This window comes from Schistocerca piceifrons, chromosome 1 (assembly GCF_021461385.2).
Source record: "Schistocerca piceifrons isolate TAMUIC-IGC-003096 chromosome 1, iqSchPice1.1, whole genome shotgun sequence".
Taxonomy (NCBI): domain Eukaryota; kingdom Metazoa; phylum Arthropoda; class Insecta; order Orthoptera; family Acrididae; genus Schistocerca; species Schistocerca piceifrons.
The window spans coordinates 509,203,810-509,229,604 of record NC_060138.1 but is presented as its reverse complement, the minus strand read 5'-3'; the positions used below and the strand labels follow the sequence as shown (position 1 = coordinate 509,229,604).

Sequence of the window (25,795 nt, the reverse complement as noted above, 5' to 3'; positions counted from 1 at the left end):
ATTGCAGGAGGAGATGAGTGGTGGTGTGCAAGTGTGCTGTGCACAGAGAATTGCCCAAACATTGGACATACCTGTGAGCACGGTGCGTAAAATCCTACGAAACATCCTTCTTTGCTATCCATTCAAAATTACCCATGTGCATGAGTTGCTTCCTGTTGACCCACCAGTAAGAGAGACCTTTGCTTTAGAATTTCTTGCTCATATGGAAGTGGACAATGATTGGCTGTGGAAAATATTGTGGACAGACAAAGCCCACTTGCATCTGACAGAATATGTCAATACACAGAATTGTCGAATATGGGCAACAGACAATCCACACGCAAATCAACCAGTACCACTTCATCCTAAAAAGGTCACTGTTTGGTGCGTGTTTATGGCATCATTTATCATAGGACCATATTTTTTCGAAGAGAAAGGTGCTTCCGGTCGTGTTACCTGTACCATTACTGGTAAACGCTGTGGTGTCTTTTGTTCAACCACGTCCGTCATTCCAGCTCTCCAGCAGTGTGGATGTGTGACTGGGATCATTTTTATGCAAGTTGGCACACCTCCACACATTGAAAATCCAGTTAAGAAGCTGTGAAGCGCCATTTTGGAAATGTTGGAATTATCAGCTGCCATTTTCCTACAGCCGGCCATTCAGATCATCTGATCTTAATCTGTGTGACTTCTGCCTGTTGAGCTTTCTGAAAGATGTTGTGTTCAGTGTTCCGATTGCAAACTTAGCTGCATTGAAGGCACGCACTGCACAACGCATTCTGAACGTGACCTCAGAAACATACCAAACACTTGTGGAACGTGCTGTTTCACAATTTCAACTTGTTGGAGAAAACGGTGGACAGCATATTGAACATGTTTCGTGCCAGTCACACGGAAGTTAGTAATCCAATTTGATTTTGATTGATACTTTTTTATTCGGCCTTTGGCCCCAGCACAATTAAAAACCAATGTGATTGATGCTTTTTATGCATACAAGACAATTTCTCTCTCTCTCTCTCTCCCCCTCCCTCCCTCCCTCCCCCCCCTCCCACTCCCTCCCACATACACAGACACACACGAAAGAAAGAAAAAGATTGTTTCACAAATTGACAACACTCACATCATGAACAAAAACAAATGACCAGACTTAAGCACTGTGGCAGGGTAGAATGAGAAGCAGTTTTTAAGAAAGTTAATTGTAAAAACTGCCAGGTGCAGATGTGAAATGAAGCCTTTCGACACCAACCACTGCTAGCAAGGAGGGAAGTAGCATAATATGTAAAGAAACACTGTAAGTAAGTTGCAGACCAAGTTTATAAAGAAAACACTTTTTTAACCTAAAACACGCAAAATGTATAAGCATAAGTATCCAACTTACAGAATAACCACAGAAGATGCTTTATAAATAAAAGTGAAACGTGTCTGGTGTAATTCTTTTTAATTAGATTGCAGTCAGCTCAAGACGGATAACTTATAGTAATAGATGTTAACAGCTACTGCAGAAGATGGCCACACAAACAAACATATTAAGTGTATTAGTGTCTGTTTCAGTTCATAATGCAAGGATTTAACATGTGCAGTTGTGTTATTAATTAAAAAGTGAATAGTTCTTACAATGGGATATTACATGCTCAGTTTTAAATTTGTTTATGGTAAACACAAGACAAACTTCATTTTGATTTTTTTGTTTGTTTCTGTTTCATGTAAAAGGCTAAACATTGAAGCACATGGTGTTTATAAACAGAAATTAATACAGGTTTGATTTTGGTTAAGTATATATAAGTTAATTCAGTCTTAGAAGCCACAACCAGTGGGCCTCATTTGTTTACACTTATTTACGAGTATAAACACAACTGTAACAGATCATTTATAAATGAAAATGGGAAGATTAACAATAATGAAAACAATAGGTTGCCACTCACCATAAAGATGACACACTGAGTTGCAGGTATACACAGTGAAAAGACTGTTACATACTAAGCTTTTGGACAAAGCTTTCTTCAGAAAAAAAAGGAAAACACAAAGACACATTTACATAAGCAGGCCCACTCATACAAATGACTGAGGACAGGACGAAGAGAGAAAAGAGTGGTGGGTACATTGGCAGAGAGTGAACACAGTGAGGATGAGGGAACATTAATTGGAAGAAGGTTATAGGACAGAGGGCGCAGAAACTGTTGTGTGGAAGGTGTGGGAGCAACAGGTTATTATAGGTTGAAGCCGAGATGATTTTGGGAATGGAGAATATGTTGTAAGGATATCACGTGTTTGCACATTTGTGGTGGTGGAGGCGAGGATCCAGGTGGCCTGGGTTGTGAAACAGCCATTAAAATCAAATATTTTACGTTCATGTGCGTGTTGTGCCACAGGGTAATCGAGTTTGCTCATGGCAACAGTTTGGTGGTGGCTATTCATCATGCCGGACAGCTGGTTGGTAGTCATACCAATATAAAAAGCTGTGCAATGATTACAGCAAAGCTGGTATATGATATGGCTGCTTTCACAGGTTGCCTGTGACAGGATGTGTATTGATGTAATTACTTACAATAGTGCAACCACATGTGACAAATGCACATATTGACACAGTTTAATTGATAGTTTGGGTCTAATGTCTGGGGATTATGAATTGCAGTTACATTTGGATGATTGCTTCAGCACGAAGAATTGCTAGTGAGGCTCTCCCGTGGATATGTAAGGTATTTACAAAAAATAAGGAAATCACAGAACAAGAGGTGAAGATTTGTGCCCCTCAAGCACAGATTGAGGCAACAAAAATCGAATTAGAATAGTTGAGGTGGGAAAGAAAGTGGGAAAAGGTAGCAGGAAAGATGCAAAAAGTAATAGTTTAGATAGCTTGTGACAACTGATCTAAAGAACAGATATACCCTGTTATCCATTGAAGTGAAAGACCTTCATTCAGCTGCAGAAGTAAAGAGGATACAGCAGACTAGTAATAAGTGTTTAAGAGACAGGTCATAAACTAAGTTGAGTGAAGAAAGAAAGGTTTTGCTTCTAGGTAACAGTCAAAGGTGGGTACAGACAAACACTTGCAGGAGAAACTGCTATCAGGTTATCAGGTCACAAGTATTTTAAAACCAATTGCTAGTCTTGACCAAGTAATGGAGAGTATTGGGGCACTAACTAGGGATCTGAGTGAAAAGGACCAAGTATTGATAGTAGCAGAATGGGCAATGGTCTAGCCAAGAAGAAGATGGAGAAGTTTGGTGCAGTAACATTACACACAAATTTGGGCATTGGTGAGGTCTGCAGCAACTTGATGAATCCTGTATGAACAAAGCCGTCAAGTGAGTAGGCCTGGAACTGACTGAGCTGCTGCTGACTACAGGTGTGGCTCATATAGATGCTGTGCCACTTTCTGCTATTGGGAGTTAGGGATACAAAAGACAGGGCCTATACTGTAATAGACAGAGGAAAGACAGATTATCTGAAAAAAATATAGAAATACGGGAGGGGGGAGAGAGGACAGGATGACTCAAGAACATTGCCAGTGGTACAATTCCTGTGATTACAGGTTAAATACCTTATTCAGACAGACTGCTTTAAGAGAGGCCCAGATAAATGAAGGGTCACACACAAACTAGTGTGGATAACCTTACCATTATACATCAGAAAGCTAGAGGACTAATAAGCAAAGTTAACAAACAGGTTATCTGTTTCCACTATCTAGAACGTCAAAAAAAAAAAAAATTAATGTATTATGCGAATCCATATGCTGAATGTAGAGGAATACAAATTAGCAGCCCATTTCTGTAGGGAAAAAATATAATCCAGTTAAAGTCTGTTTATGCATGTTCCAGTCATATTAATGCGACTACCTGTCAAAAGCCTGAATAACCACGTTTCACCATGTGGGGTGTGCAGGAAGAGTGTCGGTGAAGTTCTCGAAGTTATCCACGGGGATGTGGAGCCATGCAAATCCATTGCCATGGCCAGCTGCGGGAGGTTTCTTGGTTAAGGATCAAGGGCACAAATAGCGCAGTTGAGGTGGTCCCACAGAACCTTGGTTGGGTTTAAATCCGGGGAGGTTGGTGACCAATGGAGTACGGTATACTCATCCTGGTGCTCTTCAAACCATGCACGTACTTTTCGAGCTGCTTAGCACATTGCCTTCTCCTGCTGAAAGACACCATTGTACCGAGGAAAAGCAAACTGCAGGTAGATGTGGACATCGTCCCAAGGATAAATGCATTATTGGATTGATCCATTGTGTCTTCCAGAATGTTGAGATCACCCAGGGTATGCCACGAAAACATTCCCCAGTCCTTGACATTCCTCCCTCCGGGCTGGACCCTTTCGACAATTGTTGCAGGGTGCAAGACATTTCACGCTGTACGCACCAACAGCCATCTTTGCTATGGAGCGTAAAACGTGATTTATCTGAAAAGGCCATATGTTGCCACTCAGTGGACGCCCAGTTGCAGTACTGTAGTGCAAATTCCAGCCTTTTTCGATGATGAACAGCAGTTGGCATGGAAGCATGAGTCGGACACCTACTGTGGAGGCCCATATGCGTCAGTGTTCACTGAATGGCCATTGAGGAGACACTTTTGGTAGACCCATGGTTCATCTGGGTGGTCAGTTCCTAAACAGTTGCACGTCTATTCATCCGTACACATCTCTGCAGCTGTCAGTCATCCTTGCCAGCTACAGCCTGTAGTATACTTTAACCTCAGTGGGATACAATTGCAGTTTACAAACTTAGCCGTTTTGGAAATGCCTCCACATTGGCCTCAAAACCAATGATCACACCCTTTTGGATGTCAGATAAACCACAGTTTCAGCATTATGGGAATGACAGTACTGTTTTACACATGCCCCCAACACAACTTATGTACCCTCCACTGCTAGTGCTGACACCTGCCATCTGTGAGTGGTTACTCCACAATGACGTCAAAAAAAGGGGGGGTGGGTGGGGTGGGCGATGTACCAGAAGTTTCTGCTTAGATCAACAATCCCAAGTCTGCTTATGAATTGCTGCTACTGGAAAGGTCATGTTTAATTGTCACAGTAGATAGATTTCCTCATGGAAAGTATCAAATATTCTTACTAAAATTTGTGTCATAATTATGCCATCTAGCAGTCAAAAGGAGACAAAGTATAGTCTGTGGACACTTTAATATTAATAGTATGAAATATTCAAATAAAATTAATGATTTGGTTATGTTACTTAACACTTGTAACGTGTCCCTTGTTAATTTTATCACATGCAGCCGTAAGGTAAATAATTAAAACTCACTGTATGTCTGAAATCATTAATTCAGATAATAAAATTAAATGTTATGTACAGTACTATACAGACTATAGTTTGTCTCCTTTTGACTGCTAGATGACATAATTATGCCACATATTTTAGTAAGAATATTTGATACTTCAGGTAGACACATCTCTGAAGTATCTGAGAAGAGTGGCATCTATAGTTCAATGGATAAATCAGCATAATATATGCAAGAAAGAATGCCTTATACATAAAGACAAATTACAGATACTACCTGATCTGCCAAAGAAATTAAGAATGTAATGAAGTTCCTCAAAACAAAAAATACTCATGGAGTTAAAAATGTCTCAAGTAAAGTACCAAAATTCTTCTCTTCACATATATGCAGTCTTTTTGGTCACATTGCCACAGTATCACTGAGTAATTTCAATAAACCATAACTGTTATCTGATACACTCCTGGAAATGGAAAAAAGAACACATTGACACCGGTGTGTCAGACCCACCATACTTGCTCCGGACACTGCGAGAGGGCTGTACAAGCAATGATCACACGCACGGCACAGCGGACACACCAGGAACCGCGGTGTTGGCCGTCGAATGGCGCTAGCTGCGCAGCATTTGTGCACCGCCGCCGTCAGTGTCAGCCAGTTTGCTGTGGCATACGGAGCTCCATCGCAGTCTTTAATACTGGTAGCATGCCGCGACAGCGTAGACGTGAACCGTATGTGCAGATGACGGACTTTGAGCGAGGGCGTATAGTGGGCATGCGGGAGGCCGGGTGGACGTACCGCCGAATTGCTCAACACGTGGGGCGTGAAGTCTCCACAGTACATCGATGTTGTCGCCAGTGGTCGGCGGAAGGTGCACGTGCCCGTCGACCAGGGACCGGACCGCAGCAACGCACGGATGCACGCCAAGACCGTAGGATCCTACGCAGTGCCGTAGGGGACCGCACCGCCACTTCCCAGCAAATTAGGGACACTGTTGCTCCTGGGGTATCGGCGAGGACCATTCGCGATCTCCTACACTGGCCGTACACCACTGGTGATCGTCGAGGGGACACTGAATAGTGCACGGTACATCCAAACCGTCATCGAACCCATCGTTCTACCATTCCTAGACCGGCAAGGGAACTTGCTGTTCCAACAGGACAATGCACGTCCGCATGTATCCCGTGCCACCCAACGTGCTCTAGAAGGTGTAAGTTAACTACCCTGGCCAGCAAGATCTCCGGATCTGTCCCCCATTGAGCATGTTTGGGACTGGATGAAGCGTCGTCTCACGCGGTCTGCACGTCCAGCACGAACGCTGGTCCAACTGAGGCGCCAGGTGGAAATGGCATGGCAAGCCGTTCCACAGGACTACATCCAGCATCTCTACGATCGTCTCCATGGGAGAATAGCAGCCTGCATTGCTGCGAAAGGTGGATATACACTGTACTAGTGCCGACATTGTGCATGCTCTGTTGCCTGTGTCTATGTGCCTGTGGTTCTGTCAGTGTGATCATGTGATATATCTGACCCCAGGAATGTGTCAGTAAAGTTTCCCCTTCCTGGGACAATGAATTCACGGTGTTCTTATTTCAATTTCCAGGAGTGTAGTTTGAGTATTGTGTGTGTGTATGTGGTTTGAGGTTTTCGGGCGCTAAACAGCGTGATCATCAGCGCCCAAATGCATAGAAACAGGAACACATGCGGTGAAGGGACGAAGACGGACAGCGAACAAGGAGAACGGCTAAAAGACACAGGCCTGACGCAGTTCCAAATCCTCACATACAGAGGCAAAACAAGAGGAAAAGAAACGCACTAAAAAAGGAAAGGAAACACAAGGAAAAGAGAACAGAAATCGAAGTGAAACAAGTAGGTAATCGTGACTGGTGGACCTCTTACCTAAAACCTGGGTGAGCCAGTCGCCCAGCAGCACATTAAAATCCTCTTCCTAAAATCCGAAGCAACAAATTGGACAGGACACAAAACCGTAAGACCTTAACCACAGTCGTTGTGTCGTCTTGCAAAATAGAGGGCAAATCCGGTGGCAAGGAAACCACCGCCCTCTGGTCAGAGTATAAAGGTCAGTCAAGTAAAATGTGCCAGACAGTAATCTGGACGCCACAAGCACTGCAGATTGGGGGGTCCTCCCGCTGGAGTAAAAAACCATGCGTTAAGGGACTGTGCCCGATGCGGAGGTGAGTGAGGAGAACCTCATCCCGCCTGCATGACTGGTAGGACGTACACCATGGCCACATGGTGGCCTTGACCAAACGCAGCTTATTTTCACCAACTGCCAGCCACTCCTCTTCTCATTGACACATAACACGAAAGCGCAAAAGGGAGGTAACAGCATGGAGGGGGGCGGCACATTCAACAACGTGAGGGAGGAAACATGCATCTTTGGCAGCCACATCCGCCAATTCGTTTCCCCTAATACCCATGTGCCCCGGCACCGAGCAGAAAGAAACCTCCTTCCCCTGCCGTTGCAGGTAGCGTAGGGCATCATGGATGTTCTGGACGACCGTATCTGCTGGGTACAAGTGTTGCATGGTCTGAAGGGCACTCAGGGAGTCAGAACAGATGAGAAACTTAAGACTGGGAACACATCTCATCTGCTCCAGTGCCCGCAAGATCGCAAACAATTCGGCATCAAAGATGGTAAACGCCGCAGGAAGCCGTAACTTGACAACTCGATCAGGGAAAACAACAGCACAACCAACAGAGTCCCCCTGTTTAGAGCCATCCGTAAATACTGGTACACGGTTGGGATGCTGGTTTAAAATATCGTAAAATAAGGAGGTAAAAACAAACGCAGGAGTGCAGCTCCTCCGGTACTCTGACAAGTCTAAAAGGACGCTGGGCCTCTGGAGCAACCAGGGAGGCAGGCGGGTAAAACCCTGGAGTTGGGGTGCCACACGCTCCACACCAAGGGACTCAAGCAAATGCTTGGCACGAATCCCAAATGGTCTCGTTGCCCTTGGACGACTGGAAAAGAGATGTTCCATAGGCGGTCGGGCAACAGTTGGGTACGCAGGGGAGGTAGGACAGGCAAGGAATTGACACACCCGTCGCACCATGAGGAGTTTTCGCCGGATGGCGAGCGGCGGTTCCCCTGCCTCAGCACACAGGCTGGGGATGGGACTGGTACGGAAGGCCCCAGTGGCCAGCCTGATACCCTCATGGTGTACTGCGTCAAGAATCTTCAGATACGAAGGCCTCGCTGACCCATACACGGTGCATCCATAGTCAACACGCGACCAGACGAAAGCCCTGTAACACTGCAGCAGACGCGCCCGATCTGCTCCCCAGGACCGATGGCTCAGACACTTCAAAATATTTGGTGCCTCCAGGGCCCGCACCTTGAGGTCTTTAAGGTGTGGCAACCACGACAACTTGGAATAAAAAGTGAGGCCCAGGAACCTCACACTGTCTCTAAAAGGAAGAATGGTGCCCCTCAGACGCAATTCAGGGGAGGTAAAAGCATGTCGAGAACAATTAAAATGAACACGCACACATTTGTCTGCAGAAAAGGTAAAACCCATCTTCGCAGTCCATCCCTCTAATCGCTTTATCGTAAGCTGCAGCTGCCGACTAGCAGTGGCAAGACTGAAGGAAGAACAGAAAACAGCAAAATCGTCCACAAACAAGGAGCACTGGGCCGGACTCCTGATAGTGGACGTGATACTGTTAATGGCGATGGCAAAGAGGGTGACACTTAAAACGCTTCCCTGAGGAACACCATTCTCCTGCACATACAAATCAGATAGCACATTACCAACCCGATATCGAAAGAGACGGCGGGAAAGAAAGGACCGAATGAAGATGGGGAGATGGCCACGAAAGCCCCACTGATGGAGTTGATTGAGGATAAGGCGGCGCCAAGTAGTGTCATACGCCTTATTAATGTCAAAGAATACACCTAGACAATGCTGGTTACGTAAGAAGGCCTGCTGGATGGCCGCCTCAAGCAGGGTCAAGTTGTCTATAGGTGAACGACATCTGCGAAAGCCACACTGAGAGTAGCTAAGGAGCTGCCTGGTCTCGAGCAGCCAAACTTCGAGTATTAACACAAAAAGCTTTATTCATGCAAAAATATTATTATACACTCTGAAACATATATAATACAAACAGAAAAATTATATTTTACCAAGTGAGGTGGCGCAGTTGTTAGCACACTGGACTCGCATTCAGAAGAATGACGGTTCAAATCCGCATCCGGCCATCCTGATTTACGTTTTTCATGATTTCTCTAAGTCATTACAGGCAAATGCGAGGACGCTTCTTTGAAAGGGCATGGTCAACTTCCTTCCTCATCCTTCCCTAATCCGATGACCTCGCTGTTTGGTCCCCTCCCCCGAATCAACCAACCAAAAAATATATTTTACTTTTATCAAAGTATCCTGCCTTTGATTTAATGACTGCCTCACAAATTCGAGGCATGTGATGAGTAACTTTTTGCAAGTTTGCGAGTCTGTATGATTCCACGTGTCCTTAACAATATTCCAGAGATGTTCCTTGCTTGTTATGTGAACTATCCAGAAATGTATGTCGACTTCATCCTACACCATTCCACTAGGATTACAATCGGGGCTTTGGGATGGCCACACCATATATTACAATTTGTTTTTTTATTTGATCCAGTGTACTTACAGAACACTGATCGATATTTTGGACCATTATCGTGGCCGGCCGCGGTGGTCTAGCGGTTCTAGGCGCTCAGTCCAGAACCGCGGGACTGCTACGATCGCAGGTTCGAATCCTGCCTTAGGCATGGATGTGTGTGATGTTCTTAGGTTAGTTAGGTTTAACTAGTTCTAAGTTCTAGGGGACTAATGACCACAGATGTTAAGTCCCATAGTGCTCAGAGCCATTTGAACCATTTTTTTTTGACCATTATCGTGTTGTAATATTAACCCTTTCTCTATTAAGCTCAATCTACATGTTACTGTGTGATACTGAAGCATATGATGCTAGTGTTTCTGGTCCCTACACCCTTTATTTTCACAGTGTTACCAACTCTGTGTCCCGCTAAACACCCCGAACTATAATTGAATCCCTACCATGTTCAACAGTAGGTAGAGTGCACTTTCTCCCTCAGATTGGTGAACAAGTGTCCTCCTCCTGGTACCAAAAATCTAAAATTTTGATTCATCTGTGATCTGTGAATAACACTTTCTTCCACTCTTCATATGTCCACTTACTAAGTTTCCGAGTCTCTTGTTTTTATTTATGGGCCTCAGAAGAGGTTTCCTTGTTGCCATAAGTCCTCTCAAGCTGGCATCAATCACTCTCCTTTGTAGTGTTGCATCAGATATAGTTTACTTGTTCATTTCTACCACATCAGTGCTGTTGTTTTGAAGCTTACTAGTAATCTTGATGAGGTTGTTATCATTTGTCATTTTACGAGGTAGTTCTGGTCATCGTAGGCCCTTATTGCCACCTGTTGTCTTCTGGCAGTGGAGAGTGTATTGCACTCTCTCTATAGACACACTAAATTGGTTCGCAATTTGGAATCCAAGCCATGGTATTCTGTGGTATCTACAGGACATTAGATATCAATTATTATGTTTATTGTCACAATACACTTAAAGTAGCAGATGAGTTTTGCTATTTGGGCAGCAAATAACTGATGATGGCCAAAGTAGAGAGGATATAAAATGTAGACTGGCAATGGCAAGAAAAGCGTTTCTCAAGAAGAGAAATTTATTAACATTGAATATAGTGTTAGGATGTCTTTTCTGAAGATGTTTGTCCAGAATGTAGCCATACATGGAAGCAAAACATGGACAATGAACAGTTTAAGGAAGAAAATAGCAGAAGCTTTTGAAATCTGGTGTTACATAAGAATGCTGAAGCTTAGATGTGTAGATCATGCAAGTAATGAAGAGGTACATAAGAGAATTGGGGAGACAAGAAATTAGTGGCAATACTAGACTAAAAGAAGGGATCATTTTGATAGGACACATTCTGATACATCAAGAGATCACCAGTTTAATACTGCAGGGAAGGTTGGTGGTAAAAATTGTAGAGGGAGAGTAAGATATGAATACAGTAATCAGATTAAGAAGGATGTTGGTTGCAGTAGTTATCCAGAGATGAAGAGACTTGCACTGGACAGATTAGAAAGGAGAGCTGCTGTAAACTAGTCTTTGGACTGAAGACCATAACAACAACAACAATAGTGTACTTACTTCTCAAAGCCACAGAGAGAAATTCTCTATGCAAGAATCGAAACACATCTCTATCAAAATAAGGTACTCGGTATCAGTTTAGATTTAAAAAGTGCCTCTCCACAGTAATGCTGTTTTTTAATTCACAAAACAGATAATATAAAATTTTAATTATAAAATGTTGCCAGCTGGTATTTTCTGTGACTTATCAAAAACATTTGGTTGTCCAAGGCACAGTATTCTTCTTGATAAAAACAAGTATAATGGTATCAGAGATCTTACTTGTACCTGGTTTTCATGTTATCTAACAGAAACAAGAAACTGTGAGAGTGTACACAATGAAACATCTTCAGAATGGGGAATAACCACTACAGGAGTATCACAGGAATTGATATTAGGTCCGCTCTTGTTCTCATTACATCTGATAATCTTCAGTCATGTACCCAGAGACAGAAATAGTTCTCTCTGTTGAGAAGGCAAGTTTGTAACCAAGCCTAATGGAGTAACCACAAGTCCTACAGTTATTCACTAATGTCATATGGAATCATATTTTGGGATAATTCATATTTAAAAGAAAAGTTTTTGTTGCTTAGTAGCATGTAATGAGGATTATGTGTGTTGATCACTCTAGAACATCTTGTAGACCGCTGTTAAAACAGTTAGACATACTGAAAATAGCCTTGCAGTGCATTCACTCTTTTATTAAGTTTTGTTTCCAGTGATCAGTCACAGTTTGAAAGCAGTAACATTCATAAATATAATACTAAAAGAAGAATGATATACACTATCTATCACTCAGCTTTAGTGTGGCACTGAAAGGAGTGAGATATTCAGCCATAAGTATTGTATTTTGACCAACTACCCAGTGGTCATATTTTCTCCAGAGTGATGTGCTGTAACTGATTTTTTTTCGTATCACAGCAAGAGATTACAGTTATGAGTCATAGAACATGCAAATAACTAACATAGTCTTGAACTAGAATATCTGAAACTGACAATGAGCATATTTTTATATTATGTATAGCAGTAGTTGGTCTTGAAGAGTCTGATGATAGGCCTCCAAGTTAATATCTCCTCTTGGCACTAAACTTGCTAAGAAGTATCACATCCTCTCCCAGAACAGTGTCACTTCTCCATAACTGAGAATTTGCATTTTTTGATTTTGGAGGGGATTGTATATATTGCCATTAGAAAAATTGGTGGCCACGTTTGTGTGTTTTTCTTTTGCTTTAGGGGTCATCACTATACAATGTGATTCAAAACCTCATAGAGCACAAGGAATATTATGCCATTGTCTATCTTAGTTTGTGTTTGTCATGTGTGACACAGTGAGGTGGCACATTGGTTAGCACACTGGACTCGCATTCGGGAGAACGACAGTCTCCGGCCATCCTGATTTAGTTTTCTGTGATTTCCTTAAATCGTTTAAGGCAAATGCCGGGATGGTTCCTTTGAAAGGGCACAGCCGATTTCCTTCCCCATCCTTTCCTAATCCGAGCTTGTGCTCCATCTCTAATGACCTTGTTGTCGACGGGACGCTAAACACTAATCTCCTCCTTGTCATGTGTCATCCCTAAAGAATTTCTAGTGTAGTTACATGATTTTGTATGTAAGTTTAAGAAAGGGGAGGAAAGAGAGAGAGGTTGAAAATAGTTAAGTATAAATCACTGTATGCATATAAAAAATAAGAAAGAAGAAGTCTTTGGTCACAAGACCAAAAGCTAAATATGTAACAGTCTCTACATATATTGTAAAACTGACCAGTTCCATATCATAACAAGAGGTTGCCTTATGATCCATGGAACATACAGATAATTACCAAATGTTATTTATTAGCTGTGGTTGGCAGCAACCAGACTCAAAGCATTTGTGGCATCAAGTCTTCCACATTCTATGATTCAAATCTACAGAATGGAACACTAATATTAATTGTGAGCATAAGAATAAAGTTGTAAAATTTTATTAGCACTGCAATTAGACTGACAGAAACTGTAAGAGCTTCAGTAAGTGAGATTTAATAATCCAGTATTGATCATCTGTCTAGTCCTTGCAACAATCTCACTAACAGTTACAAGATTTTAAAGTATATTTCATTCACTATTATTTCTAACAGCATTTAGGCAATTTAAAGGCAAATTAATTGTTTCTTAAATATCTTTGACTTTGACATTTGTGTGTGCTTTTTTAATAGAAATGTATATACAAGAGCTGTTTGAAAAGGTCTCGGCCTCGCCCAGGATCGCAGCACTACTTGTGTTGTTTCCCTCTTACGTTAGTAGTTGTCACATAAAATTGCAAGTCATTCCAGGTAGCAGTTGAGTGTAGGCAGTCATTTAAAGCAGTTGCGGTGCGTATGCTGTTGAAAGTGGGAAAAAATCGAGTATTGTGGAGATCGACAAAGTGCATGATGTAATTTTGGAAGGTCGGCATATAAAGATGCGTGAAATTAGTAATGCTCTAGGGATATCAAAGGAATGTACTGATCACATCTTGCACCAGGAATTGAACATGAGGAAGCTTTGTGCAAGATGGGAACCGTGGGTGCCCATTGTGGGTTACAAAAGCATTTGCACACCACTTTCTGAAAGGTGCTTGGTGCATTTTAAGAAAAACAGAAGTGAATTTTTGCATCAATATGTAACAGTGGATGAAATGTGAATTCACCACTATGCACATGAATCCAACAGCAGTCTATGTAGTGGATAGAAGCAGGTAGCAGGTACTTCATGAAGTGCGTAGAAACAGATACGTTAGCCCCAAAGAAGGCAAATATTGTGCCATCAGTGAGAAAGAGCATAGTGTCGGTGTTTCAGGATGGTAAAGAAATTTTGTTGATTGACTACCTTGTACAAAGATAAAACCATAATTGGAGAATACTACTCTCAACTTCTAACAAAACTGGACACAATCATTTGTGAAAATAGACCTAGCTTAAAGAACAAGAAAAATCACCTTCCATCGGAACAATCCACTTTCCCACAAAAATGTCTTGGTAATGGGTAAACTGAGGTATTTGCACTATGAAGTGCTTGAACATTCACCCTATTACCCAGATTTGGCTCTCTCAGATTTCCATCTTGTCTTAAAACTGAAGAAATTCCTCACTGATCAGTGCTTTTCATTCAGTCAAGGAGCCATTGCGGCTGTAGATGGGTACTTAGCAGCATTTCCAGAGGAACACTACAGAGAGTGGTTAATGGCATTGGAGCATCACTGGGTGCAATTTGTTGATCTTAGAGGAGATTATGTGGAAAATAAAACTTCTTTGAAAGCATAAATCATCATTTTCACCACCTGGCCGAGAACTTTTCAGACTGCCCTCATATGTTGTTATGTTTTATTTTTAATTATTCTTCTTTACCTTGAGTCATAAAGAATGCCCTGCAGCATCATTTATCATCTTTTATTTCACATGTTTACCCTACTAATTTACCTCAAATAAAACCATGCACTCTGTGTGCTAATTTAAAAAAGAAGTTCTGTTATATACTTCAGATGTTAATATATTTAATGCATTTGTCTTACAGTAGCAGTCAACACTAACTTCCATGTTTTATGAATATGATTTTTTAAAACTATATAGATTAGATTAGATTCAGTTTTCGTTCCTTAGACCCAAAAATGAGATGATTCTTGTGAGTGTGGAACATGTCAGAAAGTATGACATAAAAACATTTGAATAGGAGATAGTTGAAATAGGTGAATGCAATGTGGTAAACTGGAACAGCTAATATTTGCAGAATTAACACGCTGTCAGAATGAAACACTGTTATGCTTCATTAATAAATTTATCATACTCAAAATACCTAATCTTGACTGTTGTGATCAAGTGCTGTCAAAAGTGAAATCTAACAGATATTTTTACGTAAGCTGGCTTAACAGTCTCTGTTAAGATATTCATTTATGGAGTAGAAGGAGTTGTCTATCAGAAAGTCTTTCAAACTGTTTAAACTGTGCTTTATCTGAAACCAAGGTTTTAATGGTCGCTGGAAATTTATTGAAAATGTGTAGTCCTGAATATTGGGCCCCTTTTTGGACCAAGGTAAGTGATTGTAGGTCTTTATGTACATTGTTCTTATTCCTAGTATTGATACTATGTATTGAGCTATTGGTTGGAAATAGAGTTGTATTACTAGCAACAAATTTCATTAACGAATAAATATATTGAGAAGCAGGGGTTAGAATACAAAGTTCCTTGAACAGGTTTCTACATGATGATCTTGAATTTACACTACAAATGATTCTTATCACATTCGTTTGCACCCTATAAACTTTTGCTTAGTTTGATGAGTTGCCCCAGAATATGGTCCCGTATGACATAATAGAATGAAAGTAAGCATAGTATGCAAGTTCTTTATATTTATATCTCCTACATCTGACATCATTCCCACGGCAAATACAGACTTGTTTAGGCACTTACGCAATTCACTTGTATGCCTTTCCAAATTGAATTTATTATCGAGTTGTAATCCCAGAAATTTAACACTGTCAACCTCTTCGATCTGCGTGTCTTCATATATTATTGCTACTTATTGCAATGTTTGTATCATCTGCATACAAAACGAACTTAGTATCTGGCAATGTAAGAGATGAGAGGTCATTAATGTACACAAGAAAAACCAATGGACCCAAGATGGAACCTTGAGGAACACAACATGTAATTAATTTACAGTCTTTTGTCGTTCTGCTTTGGTTTTTACACATTGTTTTTATTTGCAGGAAATGTTCGGTCTGTGGAGCCAGGCAACTTTGCTTCCAAAAATAACTCCACCTGGAATAATAAAGTTGAAGAATGGAGTATCTCAACTGGCAGTAGTAGAAGTAAATTACAAAAAAGCTTAGAAAGAAGAGATGGAAACAGAGAATCTTCAGTTTCAAGCTCCGTTAAAGACATTGGACAGAACTCTACAAAAGTAGCATCTGAAAGTTCAGCCATGCATCATAAAAAGAACAGTGATACAGTGACTGAGGAAAACTTAGAAGCAGTTATGATGGAAGTTGAGAGTGTAGATAATGAGGTCTCTGTTCCAGACAAATTGTGTGACTCCTCCGCAGCAAAACCAGGAAGTTCAAGTTCAAAAACTAGTCTGTTAGATCAACTGGATAAGTTTGAAAACACAGAACTTCCAAAATCAACAAACACCCCAAAGAGAAAGATATCTGATTATTTTAATGCAGTTCAAAAATAATGTTTTTTAGCTGTTACATTCTTAAGTTTCTGCAAATAAGAATCACATTGTTATTTATTTACAGCTGAGATCACAGTGCATAAATAAATGTAAATACATTGAAAATTGTATAATGGAATCTTATATTAAACTACTGTACAATTTAAAGCAACAATTTTAAGAAATATTTTTTATATTGTGTCATTAAACACATCTGGTTAACAGCAAATAAATATTTTATATGTGGTTTAATTTCATTTTTCATTTTACAGTAAAAAACTTGACAATGCAGATTATATAAAGTGTGAAAGCTAAGAAGGAACGTAGCAGTTATTGATAGTGTGTTTACATGGCAGGAATTCACATTCTTTAACATCTTCACTGCCACTCCCTGGAGAAACAGTTTTGCAGTTGCAGTTGGGTTTGACCAAAGCAAGGTTTTCAGAAGAGCCTACATGTCCACAACATTAGATCATGAGGGCTAGACATGGTGTGATGTAAGATGCCAGTTTGGTAAAGTTGTGTGTTACCCAGTGTCTGCCAAAACAATGACTGATAATCACGACATTTGAAACCAATTTTTTTAGTTAACACTTTGGAGACCAGCCACTTGAAGAATATCAGGCCTAGGAAGCCGGTCATTTATGCCGCATTTAAAACATTACAGGCATATAGGTAACTGATGTATCATCAAGAGTAACACATATTAAATGAGTACCATGCCTCAAGATTTTTTTCTTCATATTTTAATTGTGAACATTTTAGGTTAGGCTTTACTGTGACTATTATTGACCTCAAATGAAACAACAAGTTTACTGTTACCAGTCACTATTTATTTATCTCCATGGCCCATTTCAAAGGTTTAAATATCCATCATCAGGTGAGTTTCCATTTGTTAGTATGACTTATGTGTGTGGTGTGTTACGATTTTCAGAGGTGAGCGACCACCAGAGACAATGTCACTAGTTCCTCCAAAAATCATAACACAGCACACACACACGTCATAGTAATAAATGTAAATCTACCTGATGATGGAGGTTTAAATCTTTGAAACATGTGGAGATAAGTAGTCACTGTTAACAATAACTTGTTGTTTATTCTTCACATTTACTTCAGTTCTTAGATGGATTACAAGTTTTAAAGTACTGATGGAGCAGAAAGTATAATTATCCCCCCCCCCCCCCAAGAAAAAAATGTGAGGTAAGTTTCTGAGCAATCTCTTCCTCTTGAACCTCCCAGATTTCTTGGTCACTCAACAAACATGCCATATTTGTAGCAAAATTACAGCAAACTGCGAAACCTAATGAGTACATGCATGAAAGTTACGTCAATGCAATCATATTGGCTCAGCCATTCATGACAGCAGCTGTTGTGTTCACTAATGTTTGTTTTGTAACAACAGAAGGCAGCACCAATCAAGGGACAGGTAGCAAGATGTCCGTACATTATTCTCATATGAAACGAGGCCATTTTGAGTGCTACCTGGGATATGATGTTTTTCGGGATATGATGTTTTTAACATAAGGTTGTGGCTCGAGCTGTGTTCAGTCATTGTCTCCAAAGTGTTAAGTAATTTAGGATTTCAAACTGTTTAGAAGATTTTGTCATTATTTGTTCATGTACAAGGTTATAAATGGGTGCTGTACATCTTCAAGATGTGACAGCAGTTGCAACTTTACGACGACTTGTAGTATACGTTGGGCATTCACTTATTCTGTGCTGCGGTGTCATGGCTTGGAGATGCTGGGCATGCCATAGATAAGAGTGCTGTGACAATAATGATGATGTATCACTGCCAAAAGAACATAGCTTGACAGAACTTGGACCAAGCATATAAAGAGCTGTTATAGTGTACTACAGAAGGTACCTGATAGAAATACACATGAGGTGAACAGAAATGACAATTTTATTTAAAAACAATAATTGCACTGAAGTCGCCATAATTTATGATGGTCCCCTGGATGTTACAAAAGGCAGGACTTGATTCTTAATAGTGTATGTGATCACCACAGACTGTAGCACATGCGCTGCAACATGATCCCATGCTCTCCTTAACGTTGGTAAGGAATCCTTGTGGTAGAGCATTCTGTTGCTCTACCAGCACGATTGAAAACTGCTGCATGGTAGTTGGTGCGTGTAGAAATGCTTCAGTAAGTCTCTCCATTGTGACCCACACATGCTGGATGGGTTTTAAGTTGGGGCCAGGTAGACCAGTCCACTTGCTGAATATCCTCTCATTCCAAGAGTGTGTGCCAGTGCTGTTTGATGCAGTCATGTATTGTCATCCATAAAAATGGCCAAATGCGCCACTGAAAAGATGTATGTGGTGGAGGAGTACAGTGTCACAATAATGTTGACCCAAGAGATTACCGTATTCAAAGATCTGGGAGTCAGTACACCCATGAAAGATTATGCATCCCTACACCATAACACTCGGACCACCAAAATGATCATGTTCAACAATGTTCCTGGGGCCATTGTGTATTTGGGACACTCCTCACGTATGTAAAACAAGGCTGTGAATAATACCAAACTCCTGGGCTACACTCATCACAGCTGGTCCTCCTTCCAGTTTCCCGATTAATCTTCCCCAAGGCCATGTTATAATGAAATCCACCACCAAAGTACCCCGTAACTGCTCACTGATTAACACACACTGTCTTTTTTTCCCATTCCTTCAACTGACATGTGAAGCCCAACTGTGTGCATACATTACTTTATCTACCTGTCCTTAAGTTTTGTAGGGCAGTGTGATTGTAATAAAGTTTTGCAGTGCAATGTAATAACCAACATATTAAATTTAAAAAAAAAAAAAAAAAAAAAAAAAAAAAAAAAAAAAAAAAAAAAAAAAAAGATTTGAGATTTTAAATTGAAGATCTACTGCAAAATAGTCACTGTTGACATTCACAAAGCAATCAAAATCAAAATGATAAGATGAAGTACATGAATAATTACAAGCACCATAAGTGAAGAAGTTTAAGAAGAAATAACTTGGTGATAAGTAATAAAAATGAACAACAGTTACTTCACAGAAGAATTTAATGAGTACACATGGTGTATGGTCATAGACTACAGCTTCAAAGGCTACTACTGTTTCATCTGCCCCATAAATATGATGTAACAACTAGCAGGATCAAGGTTAACTGCTCAACTACCAACAGTAGTGCCGTTTCACCAAGTTGCAGTGAGAGGTATCCAGTGACATCATGATGTGGCAAGCTGCTTTACTAAGCTTGGTGAGCTTTGCAGAAACCAATTTGATTTTTTTTTTATTGTGGTGTTGGTGTATTTTGTGTATAGTTAAAGTGTTTTTCTGTTCAGAACACTTTTTTATCTAAATATAATTACTTTAGTGCAACAACTAGCAGGATGAAAAGTTTAATTTTAACTTACTGCTCTTTTAACTCCTCCTCAGGGGACACCACATTAACGTATCACTGTCTGTGAAGGTGAGGAGGTTTGCGTGCTCTGGATCCGGAGGGCTGTGTTGGCAGTGGCGTAGCTATGAGCAGGCTCACCCATGCTGGACAGGCCGAAGGGGAGTAGTCAGACCAAGTGTCTCCCACGACGACCTATCGAAAACCTGTCTCCTATCCTTTTCCTATCTGTAGTCCATCTTTTTCTTTTCCTTCCCATTTTCCCCCACTTAACCAATGCTGGCGGTTAGACCACGTATAGGGGTGCGGAGGAAATGCCAAGCCCATATGCCGAACATCTGGCAAATCGTCAGTGCCTGGGCGATAAGGTGGCAGCCCCACAAAGCCAATTGGAAGCGGTGGGCCAATCACCCGCCCTTCTTAAATAACCCAATTACTGAAACCGAGACGAGAATAAACTGGTAACTCTTTTAACTGCATGCTAATAGTAATCATAAACATGCATCAAGGCAATTATCAAGTAACTTTGCAAGCCCTTTGGGATTTATAACTATGATATGGGACAATTAGTACAAAGCTATGCTGAGGCAGAGCGGAAATTAAATATGATAAATGTGACATTAGATACTCTAGAAGGGATTTGGAAAACACAAACAATGTGGTGCTAGCTGCAAAGAACCGTTTACTGGATTAAAAGAATCCTGTCAGGGAAACAAAGAAATTATAAAAAAAATTGTCAGGAGTTACATTTTGATGTATCTGGGCAAACTGATTGTGTTATAGGACTAGTAAATGCATGTGCTATTGAATTAAACAGCAATTTAACCCAAACTTGATACACAAGTATCAGTCTGAATATTTTAGTACCAGGTACATATTTAAGTAAGGTAGATGCTTTCCTTTCCACTTTGTCAACTTCGGCAGAATGTAGTATGCTTCATTTGAAACAAAGTGTCAGCTACAAGTTTATTTAATTATTAACACACCTCCTTTGCCAGATGTAGTACATAATCAGGTGGTTTGGGAAAGATAAATTCGTTTTAATGCACACTTGCAGTTAAAATTGGCAGAATATGTATGTGACAGATTTTATCCAAAAATTCTGAAATGATTGCATAGACTCCAAGTATCTATTATCTTTTGGTGTTCATTTACATGATGTTTATGTGAGGTTTTTGCAAATGGTGTGAGGTGTACTTTTAGCAGAGTGATTACTTATGAAGAGGACATGTGAGATTTTGATTATACATTTACTGCTTAACTTTTATGTGCTGTCAGATAGCGACTAAATATTTTGGGGAAATTAAAAAGAGACAGAAAAGGTGGTGTGATCAGAATGCAGACCCCCGTGAAGTCTATCTTAAGCTAAGTGAAAGATGTGGATCGACTGGCATACCTGGAAATACATATTAGGGTACACTTCTCAATGCCACAGGCACATAGAGGTTGTGGTGTGATGTGGTGTGGAGGTTGCTCCATAGTGCTTCATATTTTCATAAATATGTACCTACCTTTTATCGGTACCATGATGACTTCTTTAAGTTGTATTTTCGTACACTAACCTAACTAAAATGCTCAAATAATGAAACTTATAAGAACAACAGAAATTCCTGGACGGAATAATACGTAAAATAAAGGAAAGACAACCACTCACACATAACTGACTGGCGTGTGGCGCATAGAAACATGCAACAGAACAACTATTTATACAAGCTTTTGCAAAAGTTCAAAAGTTAGTCAAAATAAAAATCTAGTACTGTGGGATGTGGATTTTTGCAATGTCACATAGATGAGGGGCAGAAGAGTAGGGATAAAAAGTACTAACATAGATGAAATTGCATGCTGTGCTAACAGAGCCCTAAAAAGATCATTAAGATCTATAGTGGCATGAACTGGGCACTTCAATGGATTTCTTAAAGGAGAGAGAAAAAGAAACTAAGGCAATTGGGTATGGATTCATAATAAATTAGGAGTAAGTTTACCTTAAATTACCAGAGTAGAGGGGATGGAAGTGAGGTATGTGACTATAAACAGGAGGAACTATGTCTTGAGCAAGGAAAAAGAGAAAATACGTAAGAACAACAACATTGTGTGAAAGGTTATGTTATGTGTAAAATGTCCTGAGTAAGGAGGTGAGACTGGTAGTTTCTACAGAGGTAGAATACTAAAATTTTGAGGGTTACTGCAAAGTTGAAAATTACAGAAACCTACCTTATCTGCAGTGGTTTGCTTGGTATATTGAAGTAGAAATTAATTTAAAATGAGACAAGTGTCTTTTAGTATCCTGTCCCAAGGAAGGTTATAATTAAAAAGTAATATAGTAGGTTATAAGTTGCTTTAAAGATGTAACTACTCCTGTCTGATAACAGTAGCAGAAAGGTCATTAAAGTACCATAAAATATGTTCTGTTATAAAGAATGGATGATGATTGTGAAATATAGCCGGAGATAATAATGATTGCTTCCATCCAGGGATTTACTTCAGGAATGTGCACTGTCCAAACATGTGTTAGTATATTCGTAAGAAATTTGTATATCTAATTTATGGAATGGTAAAAATCTGATAAGGGTTTGTACAATTTTCTCATGAGTGGCAATAACAAAAATTTCTATGAGTTTTGTAAAAACGTGTTTTATACAAGAGCGCGCATGTAATCAGTCAGACTGCGTATAATGCTTACCAATACAACGATAAACCTGTAAACAGCGATAATTTTATATGGGCCTGGCTGATTTGCTATATGCATTATGTTAATCACCCCTCATTACAACGACAAAGTAAATTTAGCAACACCCTTTTATAAAAAGACAAAATTTCGCTGAATTAACTATTTCCTACTTTCTAAGAAACTCACTATAGCGGTAGGTATTAGACTTTTGGTGCTTTATTTCCAGAGGATTTGTTACATACTACAGAACTGTATTTATTCTAGCGGTAAAGAGAATAGCATACAGCCATGGGCGAGCTGTGCTGAGAGGCAAACGTCAAAGAGCTCCTATATTTGAACGAGTGTTTAGTTTGTCCATTGTTGAGCATGAGTTGCAGACAAGTGTTTTGTTGGGCTCATATGCAGTTTATCTCCATGATTTTTGCAATCTGTGAATCTTTTTAGTTGATGTAAATACTTTGGACTTCACTAAAATTTGGACAATGTCCTGAACCTGGAAATAAATAAGGTTGCAGACAAAAATGGAGGTTTTCAAAGACAATGATAATGGAATGAAACAAGTAGACACGGCGAGGAAGTGTGGACTTGCACAATCAGTGTTAGTTATATTCCTTAAAAAACGAAAATAAATTGAAGAACGTTTTGTAGGTGGCAACAATGTCCTGAACCTGGAAATAAATAAGGTTGCAGACAAAAATGGAGGTTTTCAAAGACAATGATCATGGAATGAAACAAGTAGACACGGCGAGGAAGTGTGGACTTGCACAATCAGTGTTAGTTATATTCCTTAAAAAACGAAAATAAATTGAAGAACGTTTTGTAGGTGGCAAATTTAACCTTTCAAGAAAAAGAATGAAGATGGCTGCTGCTGCTGATATGGACAATGCTACACTGCAGTGGTTTAATGAGATGTGTGTGCAGAATGTACCAATCAATGGTCCATTGATATGACACAAACCCTTAGATTTCCGTAAGTTGCTTGCGATTCTAATTTTAAGGCAAATTACGGTTGGTTGCAAAGTCTTAAGGACAGGCATGGCATCATTTTTAAATTGATTCCAGGAGAAGAAAAATCAGAATCTTTAGGTGATGCAGAATTTTGGAGGAAAAACACCAAGTGTAAACTGTTAGAAATATACAGTCCTGAAAACTTGTACAACACAGATGAGACGGGATTGTTTTATCAACTGATGCCAAGGAAACGATGGCCTTTACAGGAGAAAAGTATAAGGAGGGAAGCAGTATAAAGTATGCCTGACTGTTCTCTGCAGCAATATGTCAGGGACACACAAATTGACACCACCAGTGATCAATCAGCAAACCCACAGGGCTTCAAAAATGTATGAAGCTTACCAGGTAACAGGGTACATATATTTCATTTTACCTTTCTTTAATTTATATTTGCTACAGTCATATTGTAAATGTGATTTCTTTTACTGCAGTTAATTACAAGGCAAATCGGAAAGCATGGATGATGTCTACTCTTTTTAGTGAGTGGTTGCTTTCGCTTGATAAAGAGATGTCAATGAAGAATAAGAAAATCGCATTACTAGTGGATAATTGTAGTGCACATAATAACTTGCTAGCATTATAGAACATTGAACACTGCTGCTTCCCCCTGAACTATACTTCGATTCTTCAGCCACTAGATGTGGGGATAATTAAGAACTTCAAGACAAAATAAATACTGTTCACATTTAGTTAAACACGTGATCGCAAACATTGAAAGAAAGGTGTACAATCCTTGCAGTTTCAGTGTGAAGAAGGCTAGTTCCTGGAACAGTGTACAGCCAAATGTGATTGTGAACTGCTGGAAAAATGCAAGAATTTCTGAAAGTGAAGATGTTTGTGAGAATGTTGTGGTGGATGAAATAATGCAGCATGGTATTCAAAGTGATCTAGAGATTTATTCAGCAGTTACTGGTAAAACCATAGATGCTTCAGTAGTTGCATACTTGTTAATGGATGATGAGTCGTTGGTGTTTGAAGCGTGTACCGCCGAATCTATCATCGAGGAGTTAAAGGATTGAAGATTCTGATGATGACAGTGATGCGATAAGTGTGAATCCCTTCTTGTGATGGAGCTAATAGGTTAGTTGGAAACCATTTGCGAGGTGCCGGGATGGAGAAGAGTTTGTACCTCCTTAATTCTGGCAAATTTTACATGAGAACTGGACACGCACTCAACCCCCTCCTTACCTACCATCTAATTGATTATGTGCGTAATGATAATGAAAGGAATTGATGGTGGACCAAGCTAGTTGGTAAAATAAGGAGTGCACACTCACAATAATTTAATAAAAATCATTATCTACTCAGTAAAGGAAAAGCTAAATTTTGTCATAATAAATGACAGGAAACGGGATTCTGCATCTATCTATGAAATGATATGCGGATAAAATATTACAATGTGATTTATTATAAATCAGAACACAAAGGTACTTGATTGTCAATACGAACAGTAGGCTATAGGGTAGGTTATACAGAACTGTTATGAGAATAAGAGTTCACTTGAGAACAACGGGCTCCTACTCTCTGTGATGCAATAGATTGACGATAATGACTGGAGGTCCTAATAAATCAAATACTACTCCCCAGATATAATGCAGTATTGCGATTAGTAGTGAGAGCTCAAATGGGATCACATGGAGAAACAAGCAAGGTGGACTTGTAGCGAGTGCGGGTGCTGCTGAGGGATGCAGTATAAAAATGATAAATCCTACAACAATGCCAAAGCCACAAAATACTGTACCAGTCCTGAAATCTGCAGCATATCGTCGGTAGGCAGCGTTCTGATGATGTAAGCGCCGACTTCTGCTGTGCAGCAACTCTGTTTCAGCCCCTGGTTTCGAAGGCTGTTTGAGAATTATAAGTTCTGCCAAAAAAGTGTGACTAAGTTGCAAGACCATCCGACGAAGATCAGATCCCTAATCCACTGCGCCCGTGCAATGCAAGAGCAAAGCCAACATTGCTCAACTCCCTACTATCCTTGAAAACCGCGAATGAGTATTCAGTGCTGATTCCAAAATTCCTCCACACTGTCCCAGAACATCATTCGCACTAATACCGACCATTCCCTCCTATTTCAAGCGGGGATTTATGACCTCTATTAGCCTCAGTTTAAGTTGACGAATCATGCCTCTGCTATTCAGCTGAGGGCACTGAACTTGCCGTTTGGACGGCTACGAAAACAACATGCCTAGAC

At 40.1% G+C, this 25,795-nt stretch overlaps 1 protein-coding gene across 1 annotated transcript in view; it reads left to right on the top strand.

Annotated features, from left to right (window-relative positions):
• The window catches only part of LOC124796636 (poly(ADP-ribose) glycohydrolase-like), a 129,410-nt gene extending 112,644 nt beyond the window's left edge, over nt 1-16,766 (top strand). The window contains exon 14 of the mRNA XM_047260711.1: nt 16,097-16,766. Coding sequence (XP_047116667.1) covers nt 16,097-16,566 — 470 coding nt within the window. The 3' untranslated portion in view covers nt 16,567-16,766. The remainder of the gene's footprint in view (nt 1-16,096) is intronic.
• Nucleotides 16,767-25,795: the final 9,029 nt, after the last annotated feature.